The 23,334-nt window shown below is 43.0% G+C and overlaps 1 protein-coding gene across 1 annotated transcript; it reads left to right on the top strand.

Annotated features, from left to right (window-relative positions):
- The first annotated feature begins 1,268 nt into the window (after positions 1-1,268).
- Positions 1,269-22,978, top strand: LOC124288011 (ribosome biogenesis protein wdr12-like). The gene is made up of 12 exons (XM_046724530.1): positions 1,269-1,382; positions 2,530-2,615; positions 3,043-3,143; positions 3,510-3,616; positions 4,254-4,369; positions 13,848-14,002; positions 14,977-15,022; positions 15,518-15,609; positions 17,860-18,000; positions 18,853-18,958; positions 19,925-20,057; positions 22,780-22,978. Exons 1-12 carry the CDS (start codon positions 1,330-1,332, stop codon positions 22,931-22,933), a joined length of 1,290 nt encoding a protein of 429 aa, XP_046580486.1. The 5' UTR covers positions 1,269-1,329; the 3' UTR covers positions 22,934-22,978.
- The last annotated feature ends 356 nt before the right edge of the window (positions 22,979-23,334 follow it).

Raw genomic sequence — 23,334 nt, forward strand, 5'->3', positions numbered from 1 at the left:
CCCAAAGGGTGAGTTGCTAAAAATAAGTACAGTAGGTTGAAATAATACTTCACTGGAACATGTGAGTCTTGTAAAAGTTGATTAAGTAGATCAGTTTGAAGCACAATTTATATCTCATTTGACAAAAATATATCATTCTCTGTCAGTTTTCAGAAAATCTGCAAAATGTACAGGTACCCCAACAATTCCTGAATTATTTGAATCTAATTTAAGAAGCAACACATTCTGAAAAAAAGTTTTTGACATGAAATAAAATTTCGCTCTCATACACTGAAAACACTTAACAGATCAACCGTCAAAGAATCACCATATCTTGTACTTAAAAGTTACTCATTCCGGATGACTACTTGTGCTGTGCCAAATCAACCGACAGATTCCCAAGAAACTCTAAGCATCAAGCTTGCTGGATACTGTTACCAATCCAATTACCCTCTGCAACCAACATTACTTTCGTCTGATCTGTGACTAGTGCACTCTACACATGACTGTTTGCCACCTCCAAATGTATCCATTTAAATAAATACAGCATAAAGTTTTACACCCAAAATGACATCAAGGACCACCCACCCAGGCCATACCAGATAAACTAAGTTCATATGAAAGAATGGGGTGGTCCTTTGGAGGTGAATATCATCTGGCAGCCTGTAAAAATATCTGGGCCAAACAAACCAGTGACTGATAATAATTACGAGCAAGGTCCCATACAGTTAGGATTATGTCTACCCTGACACACTTTTTGTAGATGGGGTAGCCTTGTGGTTAAAGCTTCGTTGTCATGTTGAGGCCATATGGGCACAATGTGTGAATCCCATTTCTAGTGTCCCCCGCCATGATATTGCTGGAATATTGCTAAATCTGTCATAAAACTATACTCACTCACTGACACATAAGCAATATCCATTTAGCAGCCTTCTATGATAAGCATATGAGTAATTTCAGTCCAGTTTAAAATTGGGAAATCCATAGTGGGAAATGGGAATAATTTCACCATCTTCATGTAGTCGAGTGTCAAAGTGCTTTCAGAACAATATATATAAACATTGAATGTGTTTTGAAACCTCAAGATACATATATGGCTTAAAAGAAAGAAGAAAATAGTTATATTTAATTCCATTCAAGTGCAGATGTGTTTCACTGGATATAGAACAATCTATATTAGAGGAAATATACAAGTTCAATGTAATGACATTAAAAACTAAACTGCAATCTCTTAAGGGATTCGAACTGGTCATCTATGAGATGATAAGTGTATATTTAAAAAATTGCCACGGACGTAGTTACCTCCCTTTGTTAGTGCTCCGTGAATGGAGTTAGGATTGTTATTTCGCCATGGCAGAAAATTGTCCCCACGTGCAAGTGAAATTCTTCACTAAACAACCAGCGTATGTGTTTTCATTGGTTGTAAATGATTGAAAATTATATTTTCATACAGTGTCTGTTCTATGATTAATTTTTGTCGCGTTCTCTCCAGTATTGTAGGAAATATTATGGATTGAATCACAGATTTAATTCGACATGACAAAATTTGATCGAAGTCACTGGGAAAGTGTTGATGATTTGTCATGGCAATAGTCCTATAGATGTAGTTGTGTTGGTCCCTAGTATTTTATGAATATCATATGATCTCGTAAGGAGAAAATGTCATTTCGTTATACCTCCATAATTTAATCAGTTGACAAGATGTCGGATGGAGAAGAAGTAACATTTTTACTAGCTCTCAAATAAATGAGGGTCAACTGATGAATGCCTGTCCTGGGTGGAAGGCTTGTGTGTTCTTTGTACTGTTCAGCTTGCATGTTTAATTTTGTTTATCGTCTTTGTTCAAATTGGGTTTTGACTGGAATTCATAGATTCTTTATGCACAAATAAAGAAATAGTGATCTCACATTGAAATAGTGATCTATCAGTTAGTGTGTGAAACTGATCAGTGGTGAAGATTTAATACTTTTCATAGAGTAGCAGGGTAATTACAAGGAGATTTGCACCAGACTGTGATAAATGATGGTTTAGCGTGTGGTCCTGTGCACACAACAGAGCTCAGGTCACGAATCAGTTGAAGTTAAGCAACGTCAAGCTCGGATAGTCCTTGGATGGGTGACCGTGTTTGGCAGCTTGACTCCTGAGACTTTCTAGAACTTCAGTCCTGCCCCACAACGAAGCACATGTGATACATGTGGTCTCACCTTAGGCAAGCGAGTTTGTTCAAAATTGCCTCTGTTCACCTAGCAGAAAATGGGTATCTGGTTGGATAAAGTCATGTGACGATAACCTTTTAGCACCTAACAGGCAGCTGGGGTAATCCAGGGTAATAATAATCAGATTCCAATTAAGTGCCGCAAGCAATCACTTGGTGTTTGGAGACTGTGCGCTATAGAAGATGACTTATTATTATTATATTGTTTTGGTTCTTGACAGTTGAACTTGTCCAGGGACAGCTATAATGACTTGTTCGACCGCCTAAAATTTCTGGTTGGGCAAATTGGCCATGGTATTTCTGCACCTCATACTGATCTTTATTCGCTTTTTTAGATATTCAGTTCCTGACAGCCCCTTTTCTGTGCCTGCTAATGTTGGTACCACAGAACTCAGCTCCTTAATCAATGGACTTCTGAATGGTATGTTTGTCACATTCATAAGTTCTTTGAAGTCAACTGTCAAATAGTTCAACAGACAAACAGCATACATTTGTCACATTTATCAATTGTTATGTAAAATGTATATGTTTATCATACAAATTTAACTTTTATAATTTACTGTTAAAGTTAGTATCGTGTATCATTGTGGTATAAAACGTCTTGTCCTTGGCAATTTTCTGTTTAGTAACTGTTGAATCTGACAAAGACTGTCACTTCATGGACACTTTAACATTTGTTTGGTTATGTGTTTCGTCCCGTACAATATCTTTTCCACCCATCTGTGGCAGGCGTTTTGACTTTCCATATTTCTTCAACAAGGGCATGTAGATCTAACCATGAGAAGTCTTTTAGCATCATCATTTATACACAGTTGTAACTGTTTCCATTGTTAAATGTATATTTTCAGAAGAAGAAAGTGAGGGTGGCGTGGATTTCGACTTCCTCATTGAGGGCGAGTTCCTTCGTGTGACTTTGGATGTGTACTTGGAGCAAAGAGGAGTTTCAACAGTAAATAGCAAATAACAAATATTATCTTAAAACCCTAATCACTACTTACAAAATACTGTATGTTAAAATGTTGTCATGAATAGATCTATATATTATGTTTACAGGTTTAGTTGAGAAATGTTTTATTCTTCTAGTATTCAAATGACATTCTGGTATAACTAAAAAAGTAATATTCCATGTCAAACCTAAGAAAGGAGTTCTTGGCAAACTGGTCTGAAACAGCTTAATAATTTACTGTTAAAGTAAGAGTAGGGACCTAAGAAAGTCTGCTCTTTCTTGTTTATGATTCTACAGTCTCTTCAGTTTAATCTTGAGCGTAGATCATGCTGAGCCCAGCCAGAAATAAACCCCTGTCCCCTGTTCCAGGAAGATGTGCTGGACATTGAGTATGTTGAGCGTCAGGCAGCACCGAAACCAGAGAACACACTTCTCCATGACGACTGGGTCAGCTGTCTACAGGCCAATACTCACTAGTAAGATTGATAACTAACAAAAAGGTCATGTACCGGTATATTGTGCTATATTTCCACCCCATAGAGGGGCATGCTCAAAGCAATACCTGATTATTACCAGCGCTCGAAATACCTGCCTGCCCGACCGCCCAGGACGAGTTATTTTCATCACGGACTGCCAAATTCTCAAATTCACCTGCCCAATGGTTGGGTTAGAATTTTGATATGTATATTAGTTGTTGTTTTTGTGGGCAGGTAAGTTTTGGTCAGGGCAAGTTTTACATCTAACCATCTGGTCTGGGTGAAAGTTTTGTTTCATACCCTGTTATTACCCCAGTCAATGGATTTAGTTCACCCTCAGCGTTCGCTTGTCACGCGGAAGATATAGGTTTGATTCCCACATGGGTACTATGTGAGTTTTGTTTTACGCCGTTTTTAGCAATATTCCAGAAATATCATGGCAGGGGACACCAGAAATGGGCTTCATACATTGTACCCATGTTGGGAATCTAACCCTGGTCTTCAGCGTGACGAGCAAACGCTTTAACCACTAGGCTACCCCACCGCACCAGGCGACGAAGAGGATTGGGTGGTCAGGCTTGCTGGCTTAGTTGATGCACGTTATCATATCATTTAAGTGCCATTTTTTTATTTGCAGCATTTTGTCAGGTTGCTATGACAACACAGCCAGATTATGGTCCACTAGTGGAGATTCCCTGATGACCATTCCTGGCCATACGGCACCAGTCAAATGTGTAGCATGGATGAAAGAAGGTTGGTACAACTCAAACATGACAACCAGTAGTATACACAATGGTGGAACGGGACCAGGTCCTTCCCAAGGCCTTAATTTTCCAAATTAAGGCCTTGGTAAGTCCCTAATCCCGTTCCAAATTGTGTATACTACTGGTGGAGGTACATGCAAAATGTCACGAAAATCGGTGCAGTAGTTTCTGAAATTTTGACTGTTAAGTGAGCATGGGGTCCGTCTGGCAAAAGGCTAAATGTTCAAGGTATTGTTGTAATTAAGTCTTAATTAACCTAATGAAGTCTTCGTGAGTGTCCGAATCCCGTTCAGTTCTAGTGCATACAACTGCTGAGATGCATGCAAAATTTCACAAAAATCGGTCAAATAGTTTAGGACATAATCACTTTTTAGTGAGCATGGGGTCTGTCTGCCGAAAGGCTAACTATCCAACGTATTTACGTACTTGTTATAAAGTAGTGAGGCGAGAGCTGCCTGAATCTAAATCATACCGCAGCTCTCGGCAGTTCCCCCGGGCCTCCTCGCTTCCGTCTCGGTAGCATTGAGCGAGTGCTGTGAGCCAGTTGCAGTGTGTGTGTGTGTGTGTCTCGGCTCAGCTTGCTGGCTGGCTATGTTATATTGATTTCCACTAAATCATACCGCAGCTCTCGGCAATTCCCCCCGGGTCGCCAAGCTGCCATCTTGGTAGCACCAAGCGAGCGCTGTGAGCTAGTCGCAGTGTGTGTGTCTCGGCACGGCTTGTACAGCCGACCGGCTGGCTGGCTACGTTATGTTGATTTCCACTAAATCATACCTCAGCTCTCGGCAGTTCCCCCCGGGTCGCCAAGCTGCCATCTCGGTAGCACCGGGCGAGCGCTGTGAGCTAGTCGCGGTGTGTGTGTCTCGGCACGGCTTGTACAGCCGACCGGCTGGCTGGCTACATTATGTTGATTTCCACTAAATCATACCGCAGCTCTCGGCAGTTCCCCGGTCGCCAAGCTGCCATCTCGGTAGCATCGAGCGAGCGCTGTGAGCTAGTTGCGGTGTGTGTGTGTGTGTGTGTAGGCTCAGCTATTATTCACCATGTGCAGCTCGTTGTAGAGCTGGCTGGCTGTTGGCTACATTATGTAATGATAGTTTCGGACCAGATTCCTCAATTTTACGATCCATTGTTCCTGCAGGAGTAAAAATATGGTTAGAATGATGGTGGGTCGTCTCTCTCTATTGACAGTGGTACAGCTTAGATCGATAAGTAGCTTTCATGTGCAAGTGCTATCAGCGTCATCCGGGGTGTAATGGTTACAGAGCTGGGCTCACTATCCTGAGGTCCAGTGTTCGAATCACACCTTCAGCAGAAACTTTTGCGACTTAGATGCCCTACTCAGACTGTAAAGTCACCACGGCTCTGTCTCTTGGTACAGCTTAGATCGATAAGTAGCTTTCATGTGCAAGTGCTATCAGCGTCATCCGGGGTGTAATGGTTACAGAGCTGGGCTCACTATCCTGAGGTCCAGTGTTAGAATCACACCTTCAGCAGAAACTTTTGCGACTTAGATGCCCTACTCAGACTTAGATGCCCTGCCACGCCTCATCTCACCTGGACTTTGTGCTTAGCCAGATGTTGTGACACGGCTCCCATGAACTTGCGCCAGGGATCGATTGGCAATACGGCAGGCCAGGTCAAGCGACTGCGTTTGTATATGCGTTCTAAGGCTTTGGCGACTTCGTTCGAATCTTTGGTCATCAACGGTTCGGCTTCCTTGTAGCGACTGGCGACGTCGATGACTGTCAGGGCGTACTTGTAGGTTTTATGCCTCACCCTGAGTTATGCTAGAATTTGTTTGAATTTTGCTTGAATTTTGCTTAAAGCTAGCAGACTTTATACGCCACAGGTTGGTCGGTTTTCAACAATAGTTTAGTGTGTTTTGTTTCGGCGAGCTGTTTCTTCTCTCGTTCTCGTTCATGTCGTTTTCTCGCAAGCAGTCCTCGAACGAATCCCTGTCCTTGCAATGACACAGGGCGACCCATCGCGTCTGTTCCCGTTAATCTTTCAGCACCGAGTTGAATTTCTGAGTCAGAACCCAAACGCTGTGCTTCATGTGTCGACCCGAGAAGGCCAGGTAAGACAGCGTGTCTCGTTTCTTTAACATCTCCTTGTTGGCGCTGCAGTTGTCCACGATGAACAGCGTCGATTCTCCTTTCAACTTGTCACGATAAGCGTGCAACCAGTCCTGCAGACGAGATCCAGGATCGATTTTTTGCTCGTCCGGGTCCGTCATCACCCATGCTCTCTCCGTCTTGTTCACCCGTAAAGTAGGTCAGATGATGACGATGTGGTTGAACAGATCGCGATATTAGCCTTCCAGCATGTCCAGCACGGATGCCGTCTTGCCGCATCCCGTCCGACCGCACACGATGGCGCAGTGGGGATCGCGAGGTAAATCAATAAATGGCTCTCACGAATCTTCCATTATCTATATTGAGTTGCGCATCCATAATCACGAACAAATATAAATTTAACTTGCCGGCCGGATTTTGTGCCTTCTTGGCGATTCGGAAGGTGATCCCTTCGCTGCCGCTGTCGATGCGGCGCCTGTCTGTCGTCGTCCGTGGATCGCATGTCCAGCCACACCGCGTAATGTTTATCCAGGTAATCACCAATCATCAGGTAGGGCAAACCCAGTTCTTTGACGACATCGTTGACTTCAGGTGAGTGTCGCTTGAGGGCCGGTAGTTTTCTTTTCTCGTCCCACAACTGATGAACTCGCATGCCTTGGCTGAAGAGCTGGTTGGGCACGCCCTCGGCGGTCACTTCCACTTTCGTGATCTCAGGTCGCGCACGATCGTTCTTTTGTCGTTCTTGGACTCCAAAGTGATGTGAAAAGCCAGTCAAGCCGTGCCAGGGACGATGACGTCGTTCGCGCCCAGGTTGGGGAATCGAACCAGCAACATTTTATTTTTATCGATCGTGCTCGGATTGTTGGTGATGGTCACAGACTGTCGCACGGCTTTGACACTGAGCAGCTCTTTTGATCTTCAGAAAGGATCTAGCTTTCGTCCGTATTGCGACATTGTTTATATTGAAACTATATTATAAGTTCAATATGAAAAATAAATGATGGCTGACGATATTCAGATGGACAATTTCAACGTCCAGCCTCTGAACAACAATGATGCAGCAGGGGACACCTCGTTCATGGGGCACACCGTGGGCAACAAACTTTTAAAGCAGACCATGGAGAATTATTACGATGCTTTAAAGCGCGATAAAAATTACGCCGAACCATTGGGTCGCGACTATCTGAAGTTCAAAATCGACAACGAAGGGACGCTGTGATTGAAAGCCCACCCGGGAGGTCGATCTCATGAACAAACACACGAGAAAACCACTTGCCTTGTCGACACTAGCCAGTTGCCGTGGAGGCAGTCAACAGATCCGCGATGAATTACACCTGCGAGATTTCGGCGGCGCTCGACCCATAAAACTTCTGCCGAAGGTCGTCTGAGATCTGCAAAACGTACGGACTGAACTCGGTGCTGGCACCGCCGATCCCAGAGAAGTGCCCCAGCGTGCCAAAGAAGCGTCCGAAGAAATCGAAGAAATATTTGTCACGTACTCAAATGAACCCTGATCGTGGACGAGGACGAAGCCACGAAAAACATCATCGAGAAAAGATTGCGCGACCTAGAAGACGAGAGACGGACCCGATTGGACGCCGCTTCCTCCAACCGGAGGCCCTACGAAACCATCGACCGACTCTTGAATGGGGACACCTCGTTGGCTGACAGGATCCGAATTCTGTTCCGAGAACAAGGGATCACCATCGCCAACTTTCTGACAGCTTTGGGCTTATCATATCGACCCTGGTCGTAACGCTGACGGGCGGCACACCAGCACCACCAAGCCCAACACCACCATCATCATCATCATCAGGCGACGACTGGATCAAAAAACATTTGAAAGCTCTTGGCGAAGCCCTGGCTAAACTGGCCGGCAAAGCTTCCGAAGTGCTGCGTGGCATCTTGGGCAGCATCATTTCCTGGTTGTTAGGCTTCTTCTTGGCTCGGTCAAAACCTGTGGGCTTTCGTTGTCACCGTGGCGGGTCTGGTGTACGTCGCAGCTAAGGAATGTTTAAACAAATGAGGCACAGCCCGACCGCGATCCCGCCGACCACCAGCGCTGTTTTGCAATCAACGTGCCGCTGATTGTTTGCCCGCGCGTGCGGGGGCAGCTGCTGCCGCTGTTGTTGTTGTCATGGTGGTTCTACTTCTTCCGGTGTCGGGCCACGACTCCCGTTTGGTACTGCTGCACGACTCGACACGTGTTATTGACGCCCGGGTTCAAGCCCAACGTTTGATTGCGGGTGGGGATGATGATTTCGTTGTTGTAGCCCACCACTCTGTTCACCCTCAGTTGCATGTCGCTCGGAGCCATGTACAGTTCCGCGCCGAACACGTAGTCGACTTTCGAACGGGCGTATTCCAGCACTCTGTAGATCGACCGTCTAGAAATGGCATCCTCGACGTTAGTCTCGAACTGTTTATGCGTCTGAGCGCCCAGCGCGGCCAACATGTATGTTCGAATCGAATCGTTTAATCTGAGGACACCGGCACAATTAAACCTTTTCGAAGTGTCCAGCACAAACATTTTCCAATCGTCCGCGGGTTCCTGCTCAAACCTCCAAACGCGGTAATCCTTGCTGTTGTCGAAAGCCATGTAATCTTCGTTCCACTCGTTCGTCGTGACGTAATGATACGACTTGTAACCCCAATCTTTCACCAGCTGTTTGCCGGCTTCCGCGAGAGACATGTTGTGAATGATGAGAATGTCCAAACCGTGGTTCGGACCCGGCAAACACCAATCGACCGTCTTCGGATCTAGTTTGAATTCTCTGCAAACGCAGCGTTCAGACGCGACGACGCATCGATCGATGGATTGTTTACGGCATTCCACTCCTTGTCCTGCGGAATTGGGGCGCTGAATTGTTTCAGGATACGTCTGATCTGCTAGTACACGTGAAACGAGAATACAGACCGACTCAGCGCATCATGACGAGTGTCGTTCAACGTCACGCAGCACCCGGTGGACGCACACCACATGGCGAAATTAAATTGATTCTGCCAGAACTGCATCGGGCTGTTGAACCAAGCGTGTACCGTTTTCACATTCGTGACTGAAAACCCGTAATTTTAAACACGTCGATGAACCGAACTATGACATGTAAACCATCCTTTGCATCGACCACAATACTCGGTTGCGTGAGATCGGTGGCACTTATATTATCACTTTTAGAATAAAACGCTCCCGGTTTGTACATATTGAATTGTTATATATTTAATCTTAGTATACATAACTACTTTTCAATATGTACGTGACACTTAGGGCAATAACGAGTTGAGAGTCCGTTCAACTGCTTCACGCTATACATCGGGTCAGCTCGAAGTCGTGCTCTGCGACATCACCTACTACCCGCGATGGACCAACATCAACTGCATAAACAACAGGTTGTTCGTCAATAACGCCCACAACCAAATAACGGACGGCTACTACAGCGTGTGCTCGCTCAATGAAGAAATCTTCAAACAGTGGGAGCCGAACTCAAAATGAACGACTCGAATGGCACGGTCGTGTTAGCCAACAAAGAAAAAAACGACTTGAGACTCAGTAGGCCAATGGCTCAAACGCTCGGGTTTACGTCGAACGACATACGACCGGAAACCACCATGGCTGGCATGATATTACCTGATCTCGTTCCGTATCGTGAACTGTGCATTCATCTCGATCAGCTGAGCACGACCTTCCACACTGCTGAGAGCCATGCCGGTGAAAACGGAAAAGTACAACGATGGCAGAACCGAATTGTTTTCGTCGCGGCAGTACAAGAAATTAATCCGAGGCAACATCATTGAAATTATCGGTTTAAGACATTAAACACGATCCCGTAAGTATAGGATATCTCAGCGCGATGCTGCACATGCGACAATGACGGAGTCTAAAGGTCCAGGAACAATCGTTAGAAACTGCCGCCATCTACTGACACCGGTGGTGGTTGCAAGAACAATGACCTAGGCAATTTTGTCGATACCGAAGGAGCTGTCAACAACACGCGGTACAAGCTGATACGCAACGACGAAGACGAATGGAGGATAACCCCAGCCTTCCTGGCATGGCTTTTCCACCTGGACGACGTCGAGACCACGGACGTCTCCAGAAACACGCAGTACACTCTCATCTTCAACGTCGACAACAAATGGGTATTAGTGCCATCCCAAATCGACTGGAATCTCAACATCACGCTCGGCTCTCCCCACGTTTTCACGGACAACAAAGATCACAACCTGACGAAAGTCGTGAACAACGGAACGCTGCTCGTGGCTTACGTCCCTACGCGAAAGACGCGCAGCATAATCGCCAGCACATTGAGACAAAGAGTAGCCCACATGCTGTCGAGCAAACCCGGAATGCAAAATGTGGTTTGCAGATGGTGTCGGAATTCGACAGCGTGGTAAATGTCCTGGAAAATTTGCCGGCCAAATCCACGCAGTACATCTAAGTCTACCTCAGCAAATGGCCGTCGGCACGTGACGTCGTTGAATTCGTGAAAGTGATCAAACTCCGCTGGGCCAAACAACAACAATACCAAGTTTGCTCCATTTATGTCCGGGTGAACGTTAACGCCTACACCAGTCTGCAGGGAGTCACCGTGACCGTGAAAGACACGATATCGCTCACCAAAATTTTCCTACTCGACAACAAACATCTCATGGGTTTGAAGTGCACGTCCGAGGAAGTAGCCGATAACCAATTGAAAACCATTTCTTAACTTTGTATAAAAAAAACAAACGATGAGCAACCATCACCCCAGCGTAACGTTAGCCGATCTCGGAGACATGTGGGGATTCAATCGAGGAAAACACCTTAAAAGACAACATATACGAACGGGTGTCACTAGCAGACTTCAAAGAGCCGGACTGGTTGATCGACATGTCATTTAAAAACAATGGTTACGTCTCCAAAATTACGAACAACGAGATCCTTCTCACGTCTTTCACTCCAGAATTTGATGTACAAGTTTTACGAATACCAGCTCACACGGGCAACATGTTAGCTTCAAATGACGTGGCTTCATATTTATGGTTCGATGTACCCGATTACAAACGGGAATTTTTCGATTCAAATTTGACTATCAAATCACACACCATGCTCGTAGTAGATGTCTATCTTGCTGACACTCGTGGGTCAGAACGAACACTTTTGACTGGGTTGACAATACGCTGGCTCGACAGACACAATCACCAACGGTGTCCTATCGTCATAAGACCGGGATCGACACCCTTAGTAAGCCTCGATGGAGTGCGTGTTATAGAAAAACATTCTATTCATGTCTCGAATATTTACGTGTACGATAATCTAAACCTTATCAGCCTCAAATACATCGATCGGATATTAATGGAAAACCAATTAAATATTATGTTATAAAAAATATATATATACACACATACAGGATGGGACTGTACCCAGTCGTGGATGATATAGCAAAAACACTGGAAACCGTAGACGGGGTTTAGTTTGCGACAGGTATGCGAGATCAAACAACAACTGGAACGTGAATGAGATACGTGATAGGCATTACAGAAAAAATATCACATAGCTCTCAATTCCGTGGATGGCGTTGACACTGCTCTGATTTCATCCAGCATGGAATTAGGCACGGCAGGTGTCGGGTTGTTATCCACCATCGTGGCCGCACCCGTGGTGCTAGGCATCGAAATAACAGCCGGAGTGGTAGGGTTGATGGGATTGACACTTAAGTTCGTATCTCGCAGACTACAACGTAAAGCATTGAAACACGACGAAATTAGAATTCTAGCCGAAGCGAAGCTAGGCACGATAGATGATCATATTTCCACCGCGCTCCCCGTCTCTAAAATCTCCGAGGAAGAGTTTCGTTTGGTGCTGTCAGAAATCGCAAAATATCACAGAATGAAACGAGATTCGGACCAAGTTTCGTGAAAGCACTGTCATCAGCGAACACGAGAAAAACAACAACATAGAACAAGGGAAGCAACAGGCCCGACAAGCCTTCATTACGAAAACCAAACAAATGATAGAAGGAGATTCACAATAAATTGTTTTTCGCGGAAATCAACATAACGTAGCCAGCCGGCCAGTCAGCTCAGCAAGATGTAGGTGTAGAGCCGAGACAGACAGACAGACAGACAGACAGACACACACACACACACACACACACACACACACACACACACACACACACACACACACACACACACACACACACACACACACACACACACACACACACACACACACACACACAGACAGACAGACAGACACACAAGTGATTATTTCCTAAACTATTTGACAGATTTTCGTGAAATTAGGACACTCTCGAAGACTTCATTAGGTTAATTAAGACTTAATTACCTTGAACATTTAGCCTTTTGCCAGACGGACCCCATGCTCACTTAAAAGTCAATATTTCAGAAACTATTACACCGATTTTCGTGAAATTTTTGTATGTACCTCCCGCAGGAGTATACACAATGGTGGAACGGGATTAGGGCCTTGGGAAGGACCTGGTCCCGTTCCACCATTGTGTATACTACTCAACCCAACTTGTTATAACAGGTTGTAACAGATCCACGGCATACTATGCCTGGTTGATTTTGTTTGTATAGATAGCCAATATGAGCCATAGTACAACTTTACTTGTTTTAGAAACCCCAAGAAGATTCTAGGTTAGAATAGGCCCACTGTGCTTGAAGTTGACGAAGTAGATCAGTGACTTGGTGATTGCACGTCGTCATGGCAGCAGTCTATAGATACTCAAGTCTTGACCAGACGATGCAGTGAGTGACAGAACCAAGACTGAGACGAGCAACATGGATGTGATAAGATGCATATGTCCTTGTGCCAGACCCAGTTACTTTCTAAATAAACAAGTCTCACATATTGGTGTGACATAACCACTCTCCAAGTAGACGGCCTTTCCAATGGACCATGAAGTTGGATCATCGACATAATGGGCTGGATACATCATCAAAATGTAAACCTGCCTGTCAGACCACTTGCTCCTATTAGTCCAAGTTTTGTTTGTTGTTAAACATCGCACTCAGCAATATTCCAGCTATAAATAATCGAGTCTGGACCAGACAATCCAGTGATTAACATCATTAGCATCGATCTACACAATTGGGATGCGATGACATGTGTCAACCAAGTCCTCGAGCCTGATCACCCGATCCTGTTAGTCATCTCTTACGACAATCATTGGTTGCTAAGGACCAATTCTTACCTGGATCTTCAGGGGTCAACTCAATCATGTACCTTGTAGCAGGTTCCAACAACGATCCATATTAAGCTTTTTAACTTTGTTTTATGGAGTGTCTCTGACGATTATATAATGAAGTAAGAAAGGTACAAACATTGAAGATGAAGAATACCTACAACTGCCAACATTTGCATTATCATGTGATTAATTTCAGATGATGACATGAGCAGTTTTGTAACAGGGTCACATGACCAGACATTGTTGCTTTGGGTATGGCAGCGGCAGCAGAATGAGGTGGACTGCGTGTGTGCGCGTCGCGGTCACGCTGGTAGTGTGGACTGTGTTGCAGTCAATCAAGCACAGGACAAAGTAAGCACAACTTTGTCTTCTCTGTTGCCTTGACCAACATTTATGACTTGATCAAGAAAGTATGAGACTAAGTTTTGTACCTCAAACAGGGGTTAAAAATCCCATCGCCCGATGCCCGGGACAAGTCAGTTTTCATTTCAGGCAATCAAATAATGGTATCTTACTTGTCCGTGGGATACTAGATAATTTCCACTTATGGTTTCAAACTGCAAATAAACTTGGATTTAATTTCATATCTGCTCAAAATGTAGCTTTTAATTTTCGCAATGATGATAAAGTAGAGTTATCTTTTTTTGCTATTTATCACTTTTCAATAAGTAGTCCAGTAAACATTAACATCAAATACCATGTTGATTTATTCTTTCATAATTACATCATCATGATTATGTCATAAAATCAGGGCAAGTGGAAAATTGGTCAGGACAAGTTACTAGCTTTAAGTCAGTTGCCCTGTGGCAAGTGGCTTTTTAAAATAATTTTGAACACCTGCTCAAAACAGATTTGTTGAAAACTTCTTGCCGTACCAGCTCCAATGTTGCTGCTTTGGAAAGAAAATGTATATGTAAACTTCAGAGTTTTGCTCTGTACATAAAGATTACATGAAGACTGATCTAGAAGTTGGTCATATTGGCCCTGATGGAGCTGGGTCCCGTTCCTCAAAGCAAACATAGAGCTACGACAGTCATAAGTCTATGTTAAAGTATGGGAGTTACGATCATCTTAGCGCTATGATCGCTTTGTGGGGCTGGGCCCAGGATGCTAAATGCAGTGAATATGGCACAGTTTACTCTGTCATACGGAACGACTGAAGAGATTTCAGTCACATGTTTGTCTGGTCCCAGTTGTCATGGTGTCATTCTACAACTGAAATACTGCTGACTGCAATAAACATTTACCAACAGTCATTGGTAAATGAATGCAGCTGACACAGACGAGATGCAGAAGTTGATGAGTCTTTGTCTTCTTTTTTCCAGTTCTGCACCGGTTCCTGGGATAAGATGTTGAAGCTCTGGTCAGCAGGTCTGATTTGTTTCTATTAGTTTGATTTTTACATAAATAGTAACTAAAACTGATTTGTTCCAGAAAATACATAAATGAAATAGTTCCACCTGAAATTTAACTCCCCCAAAATTAATGATGAAATTTCCTTGGACATGCTCATTGATCTGTAAAAATGTGTTATGGAAGAGGAGAAAACAATAATCTCAGCTACACCTGCCTAAGCAGTTGTGTAGTTTTGTCATTAAAGTGGATGTATGTCGTGATGAAGGCCCAATTCCCCATATGGCTACAGTATGTGGAACCAATATTCTGGTGTCCCCAGTCAGCGCTGAAAGCAACTGACAAATATAAGTAATATAAAACTTCACTCACTCACTCACTCAATGTTTAAAGTGTCATGGATATCAAGTGGCCGAAGGGGCTGCATCTTGCTGTACAGAGTTGTGTCCCTTGCTTAAAAATTCATAGATAAGAACACTTAAGACTAGGATATTTACCGTTCTTTGTCTCCAGGGTTAGACAGAGATGCAGACATTTCAGACGATGATGGCGCAGAGACCTCATCAAAGAGGAAGAAAACAACTGAAACAAAAGTTCACTCAAGGGTAAGTTTATTTCACAAGGCTGTCTGTGAATATCTGGAGCAGTTGGCAACAATAATACTCTTTGTATTCATGGAGTTCGCAGGGTTTATGCAGAATAAGATTCCAGTATGCACACATGTAGAGAAGGGCTGCAGAAGAAAAATATACTATTTCCCAAGAGACACACAGTAATAATAAACTGCAGCTCATCAAAAGTGGTTTTGTCGTGTCTGTAATTTCACCCGTCAACCATGACCACTGTCCACTTGATCACTGATTCATTTCGCACTCTAAATAATTATCTAAACATACAATACACTACATCCTTTCAATACTTTAAAGGGCCTCCGTATTGCCTGAGAGGTCCCTAAAACTTAACTATTGGGTATTCTCATGACCTCCAGTCTTGTAAATTAAACTAAACTCTGGCTTTCTGTCTTTTGGAGAGATCTTTTGTGCTTTTTCTGAAATGAAAGAGATCTTCACAACTCTCAGTATATGCCAGGTATAACAATGGTATGTCAGGATGATGGTGGGGATCTTCACAGCTCCCAGTATATGCCAGGTATAACAATGGTATGTCAGGATGATGGTGGGGATCTTCACAGCTCCCAGTATATGCCAGGTATAACAATGGTATGTCAGGATGATGGTGGGGATCTTCACAGCTCCCAGTATATGCCAAGTATAACAATGGTATGTCAGATGATGTTGGAGATCTTCACAGCTCCCAGTATATGCCAGGTATAACAATGGTATGTCAGGATGATGGTGGAGATCTTCACAGCTCCCAGTATATGCCAGGTATAACAATGGTATGTCAGGATGATGTTGGAGATCTTCACAGCTCCCAGTATATGCCAGTAATAACAATGGTATGTCAGGATGATGGTGGAGATCTTCACAGCTCCCAGTATATGTATAACAATGGTATGTCAGATGATGGTGAGACACAGTATGTCAATGGTATGGATGATGGTGGGGATCTTCACAGCTCCCAGTATATGACAAGTATATATAACAATGGTATGTCAGGATGATGGTGGGGATCTTCACAGCTCCCAGTATATGCCAAGTATAACAATGGTATGTCAGGATGATGGTGGGATCTTCACATGATGGTGGATGATGATCTTCACATCTCCCAGTATATGACAAATATAACAATGGTATGTCAGGATGATGGATCTTCACAGCCCCAGATCTTCACAGCTCCCAGTATATGCCAGTATATGTATAACAATGGTATGTCAGGATGATGGTGGAGATCTTCACAGCTCCCAGTATATGCCAAGTATAACAATGGTATGTCAGGATGATGGTGGAGATCTTCACAGCTCCCAGTATATGCCAAGTATAACAATGGTATGTCAGGATGATGGTGGGGATCTTCACAGCTCCCAGTATATGCCAAGTATAACAATGGTATGTCAGGATGATGGTGGAGATCTTCACAGCTCCCAGTATAAGCCATGGTATAACAATGGTATGTCAATGGATGATGGTGGAGATCAGTATATCCAAGTATAACAGTATCCCAGATATATGCCAATGGTATGTCAAGATGATGGTGGAGATCTTCACAGCTCCCAGTATAGGTATAACAATGGTATGTCAGGATGATGGTGGGGATCTTCACAGCTCCCAGTATATGCCAAGTATAACAATGGTATGTCAGATGATGTTGGAGATCTTCACAGCCAGTATATGCCCATGTCAGGATGATGGAGATCTTCACAGCCCCAGTATATGCCAAGTAAAACAATGGTATGTCAGGATGATGGTGGAGATCTTCACAGCTCCCAGTATATGCCAGTATAACAATGGTATGTCAGGATGAATATAACATATGGTATAACAATGGTATGTCAGGATGATGGTGGGGATCTTCACAGCTCCCAGTATATGCCAAGTATAACACTGGTATGTCAGGATGATGGTGGGGATCTTCACAGCACCCAGTATATGTCAGGTATAACAATGGTATGTCAGGATGATGGTGGAGATCTTCACAGCTCCCAGTATATGCCAGGTATAACAATGGTATGTCAAGATGATGGTGGGGATCTTCACACTTCCCAGTATATGCCAGGTATAACAATGGTATGTCAGGATGATAATGGGGATCTTCACAGCTCCCAGTATATGCCAAGTATAACAATGGTATGTCAGGATGATGTTGGAGATCTTCACAGCTCCCAGTATATGCCAGGTATAACAATGGTATGTCAAGATGATGGTGGGGATCTACACTATGTCTGTTTATTTCAGGTACCAATGTTGACGTTATCAGGGCACAGTGAGGGTGTGTCAGCCATAGTGTGGCTCAACTCACAGGAAGTGTGCACTGCATCATGGGACCACACCATCAGGATCTGGGATCTGCAGGAAGCCAAGCAGACAGCAACATTGGTACGTTGAGTGAGTGAGTCAGTGAGTGATTGACTGAGTGAGTCCTTTTCTGCTTGAGTCTGCAAACACTGGTGCACATTTGTGGACATGTTGAATGAGTGAGTGAGTGAGGGAGGGTGTGTTTACTGCTGAAGTCTGTGGACATGTTGGAGAGCAGAAGGTTGGTTGTTCACTGACCAAACAATACCAACAGATGATACCTGTTGATACCCTGCCTGGTGTGTGAGCAGGGTATCTATGGTACATGGTGTCTCAGAGGGATAGCCACATAAAACCAGCATTGATCCAGTCAGGTACAAACATACAACACACAAATTTGTGTAGCGATGTACATGCATTAATACTGAATGCCACATTAAACCCTGTCGTCCTTTTTTTTTAACTGATGCCGTCAACACTGGTTTAGTTGATCCAGCTGTGAGTTCTCATTTGCATCATCCAAACAACCTCAATCTAAATAGAGGATATTATATGAGTGCCCATGTCATACTATGTTTACGACACAAGTGCCTGAATGTTGGTATTTCCCCAGAAAGCGAGACGAGGGATATACCGATATTTAGGCACGAGTGTCGTAAACATAGTTTGATATGGGCTCAATATAATATTCTGTTTATTACCGAAGTCGTCAAATTGAGGAAAATAACCCAAATCTACTTTCAAACATACGCTGTCTACCCGCCGTCGCTGCATGTAGAACGCAACGTCACAGAAGAAACGTGACGTCATAGCATTGTTCATGACGTCACGTAACCATGACAAAGTGATATTTTGCCCTAGGGCATCATATGAAAAATATGAACCCCGATATGTTCGCCCTAGTAGGTAATATATCAACCTCCTACATTCCAGCAAGGATCCAAGGTGTTTTTTGACATCTCCTACTCCCCTCTGAGTCAAACACTTGTAGCAGCATCAGCAGATCGACACATCAGATTGTACGATCCACGGTCCAAAGGTGGGTTTTAGCGCTTTTTTTATGAATACAGCAGTTCAGCCCCCTCCATTAGCATGTGCACAAGTTACTCTGATCAGCCATGGCAGCCATATGGAAACTTGTATTATCACTCTGCTAACAGGGACAGTATCATGGAGTGTATTGGGAAGATGATTATCTCCTGGTTATAGTCTTGTGACTGACTGGACGTCTGTGCACTGGTTTAAGTCCCTTCTAGCTAACATTTTTTCCAGAATGGGGTGAAAATTGTTCCTACATCCCAAATAGAAAATATCAGCTCTTATTGGCATATTTGTCATATTTATTTGACAGTAAACATGCTGGAAATTGTAAACCAAAAGTCACTGTTTTCTGTAATCTGATTGGTTGAAAACATGATCAAATGTTATTCGATTCCCTGAAATTACAAGACCATTCGCTGCGTGATAATACATACAAACATCGCACACACCATTGTATTGTTACGTCGTCAGCAGTGGTGACATCATTTAAATTATATTCTGATGTAAATTGCAAATGACGTCACAAATGAGCAGTTCCAGATGCTACCATGGGAGACAGCTGACACGGCTGGCTGATGACACTTCACTGCTATACCCGTACTCGATGTCAATGAGTGCAGACACAAAATCGCGTGTGGACCTTTTGGTTTACTTTTGTGTTTACAATGTCGATAAACATCATGTGTTTTTGAAGCACGGGAATATTTCATTTGAAACTTCCAGCTGATGCCATTGGTTCTAAATGAATTCCAGCTTCAAATATAGTGCTTAATAAAACCTGGAAATTGGCCAACACATGTTTATCTTCTTATTTAGTCAGCATTTAGTGGTTGTGTCGGATAACTAGAAGTATTTACCTAGGTACCTTCAACTTTGACACAAGGGTGTGGACTAGTTTTATTTATGAATCACCAGCCTGCCCGGTTTGCTGAGGTAAGAATATTTCAGTGACTGTTTGTTTCAGATGGAGCAGTGGTGAAAAGCTCCTTCACGTCACACAATGGCTGGGTGATCGGCGTCGCCTGGTCACCGACCAACCAATACGAGTTCGTCTCTGGATCACATGACTCGGTGATGAAACTATGGGATACACGAAGGTATGTTCTTCCTGTAATTATCATTTATTACCATATGTCATTGTTGTCAAGTGATTTGAGTAAGAATGGCAAGCAGTATTGATCAGAGTCCTTGAATGACCTTCAGAAGTGATACCCATAAAGACATGACATTATGGATGTTGACTTCTTTATTTTGAGGAACACAATGTTTTAGGAGTATATTCTTACTTCATCATTGATGTCAACATCTTTGTTAAACACAACGTTTGGGGGGTATAATCTTCCTCCTTCATCATTGATGTCAACATCTTTGTTAAACACAATGTTTGGGGGGTATAATCTTACTCCTTCATCATTGATGTCAACATCTTTGTTAAACACAACGTTTTTGGGGTATAATCTTACTCCTTCATCATTGATGTCAACATCTTTGTTAAACCTAACGTTTGGGGGTATAATCTTCCTCCTTCATCATTGATGTCAACATCTTTGTTAAACCTGGCGTTTGGGGGTATAATCTTCCTCCTTCATCATTGATGTCAACATCTTTGTTAAAACAACGTTTGGGGGGTATAATCTTCCTCCTTCATCATTGATGTCAACATCTTTGTTAAACACAACGTTTGGGGGGTATAATCTTCCTCCTTCATCATTGATGTCAACATCTTTGTTAAACAACGTTTGGGGGGTATAATCTTCCTCCTTCATCATTGATGTCAACATCTTTGTTAAACAACGTTTGGGGGGTATAATCTTCCTCCTTCATCATTGATGTCAACATCTTTGTTAAACACAACGTTTGGGGGGTATAATCTTCCTCCTTCATCATTGATGTCAACATCTTTGTTAAACAACGTTTGGGGGTATAATCTTCCTCCTTCATCATTGATGTCAACATCTTTGTTAAACCTAGCGTTTGGGGGTATAATCTTCCTCCTTCATCATTGATGTCAACATCTTTGTTAAACAACGTTTGGGGTATAATCTTCCTCCTTCATCATTGATGTCAACATCTTTGTTAAACACGTTTGGGGGGTATAATCTTCCTCCTTCATCATTGATGTCAACATCTTTGTTAAACACGTTTGGGGGGTATAATCTTCCTCCTTCATCATTGATGTCAACATCTTTGTTAAACAACGTTTGGGGGGTATAATCTTCCTCCTTCATCATTGATGTCAACATCTTTGTTAAACACAACGTTTGGGGGGTATAATCTTCCTCCTTCATCATTGATGTCAACATCTTTGTTAAACAACGTTTGGGGGTATAATCTTCCTCCTTCATCATTGATGTCAACATCTTTGTTAAACAACGTTTGGGGTATAATCTTCCTCCTTCATCATTGATGTCAACATCTTTGTTTAAACCTAACGTTTGGGGGTATAATCTTCCTCCTTCATCATTGATGTCAACATCTTTGTTAAACACAACGTTTGGGGGGTATAATCTTCCTCCTTCATCATTGATGTCAACATCTTTGTTAAACACAACGTTTGGGGGGTATAATCTTCCTCCTTCATCATTGATGTCAACATCTTTGTTAAACACAACGTTTGGGGGGTATAATCTTCCTCCTTCATCATTGATGTCAACATCTTTGTTAAACACAACGTTTGGGGGGTATTATCTTCCACCTTCATCATTGATGTCAACATCTTTGTTAAACACGTTTGGGGGGTATAATCTTCCTCCTTCATCATTGATGTCAACATCTTTGTTAAACACAACGTTTGTGGGGTATAATCTTCCTCCTTCATCATTGATGTCAACATCTTTGTTAAACAACGTTTGGGGGGTATAATCTTCCTCCTTCATCATTGATGTCAACATCTTTGTTAAACACGTTTGGGGGGTATAATCTTCCTCCTTCATCATTGATGTCAACATCTTTGTTAAACACAACGTTTGGGGGGTATAATCTTCCTCCTTCATCATTGATGTCAACATCTTTGTTAAACACAGCGCTTGGGGGTATAATCTTCCTCCTTCATCATTGATGTCAACATCTTTGTTAAACACAGCGTTTGGGGGTATAATCTTCCTCCTTCATCATTGATGTCAACATCTTTGTTAAACACAACGTTTGGGGGGTATAATCTTCCTCCTTCATCATTGATGTCAACATCTTTGTTAAACACAACGTTTGGGGGGTATAATCTTCCTCCTTCATCATTGATGTCAACATCTTTGTTAAACACAACGTTTGGGGGGTATTATCTTCCACCTTCATCATTGATGTCAACATCTTTGTTAAACACGCGTTTGGGGGTATAATCTTCCTCCTTCATCATTGATGTCAACATCTTTGTTAAACACAACGCGTTTGTGGGGTATAATCTTCCTCCTTCATCATTGATGTCAACATCTTTGTTAAACAACGTTTGGGGGGTATAATCTTCCTCCTTCATCATTGATGTCAACATCTTTGTTAAACACGGTTTGGGGGTATAATCTTCCTCCTTCATCATTGATGTCAACATCTTTGTTAAACACAACGTTTGGGGGGTATAATCTTCCTCCTTCATCATTGATGTCAACATCTTTGTTAAACACAACGTTTGGGGGGTATAATCTTCCTCCTTCATCATTCATCTAATGAGGGAGTAGAATATACTCTAAAATGTTGGGTCCCCAAAAAAAAGAAGTTGACATCCATAAATTCTTGCCTTCAGTATTGATCAGTTCAGTGTTTTAAAAACCCATTATGCTGTTGTACAAAATTCCTGATTTTTATGAGACTGCCCTTTTGTATTTCCAGCCCGAAAGGCCCCCTGTACAACATGGAAGGTCATGAGGACAAGATATTGGCTGTTGATTGGTCACTTCCTGAGTTGATGATGTCAGGAGGGGCAGATAATCACCTGAAGATATTCAAGTATGATTCGAAGACAGAGTCCATGGACGTCAGCTGATTTCACTCTTTGTACAGTATTGTGTCAATAAATGTCTTGTCTTAACTACTGTCTTCTACTCTTTTGTAATTATCCCCGGCAACGCGTTTTGCGAGGGGGTATTAAAATGGACTCGATCCGTCGCGCAGTGTCCGGCCCGTCCGTCGTGCACATTTGTCTTTTCCGGAGCAGAACTCTAAAACCGTTCAATATTTCTTCACCAAACTTGGCACATAGATAGATCTGGTGGTGTACTGGTGCCTTTTGGTAGTTTTGGAATTCTGAATAAAAGTGCTCTTTTCCGGAGCTGAACTCTAAAACCGTTCACTATTTCTTCACCAGACTTGGCACATAGATAGATCTGGTGGTGTACTGGTGCCTTTTGGTAGTTTTGGAATTCTGAATAAAATATTTTTGACGTT

Source organism: Haliotis rubra, unplaced genomic scaffold (assembly GCF_003918875.1).
Source record: "Haliotis rubra isolate DU_JTF1 unplaced genomic scaffold, ASM391887v1 Scf41, whole genome shotgun sequence".
In the NCBI taxonomy this organism is placed as follows: Eukaryota; Metazoa; Mollusca; class Gastropoda; order Lepetellida; family Haliotidae; genus Haliotis; species Haliotis rubra.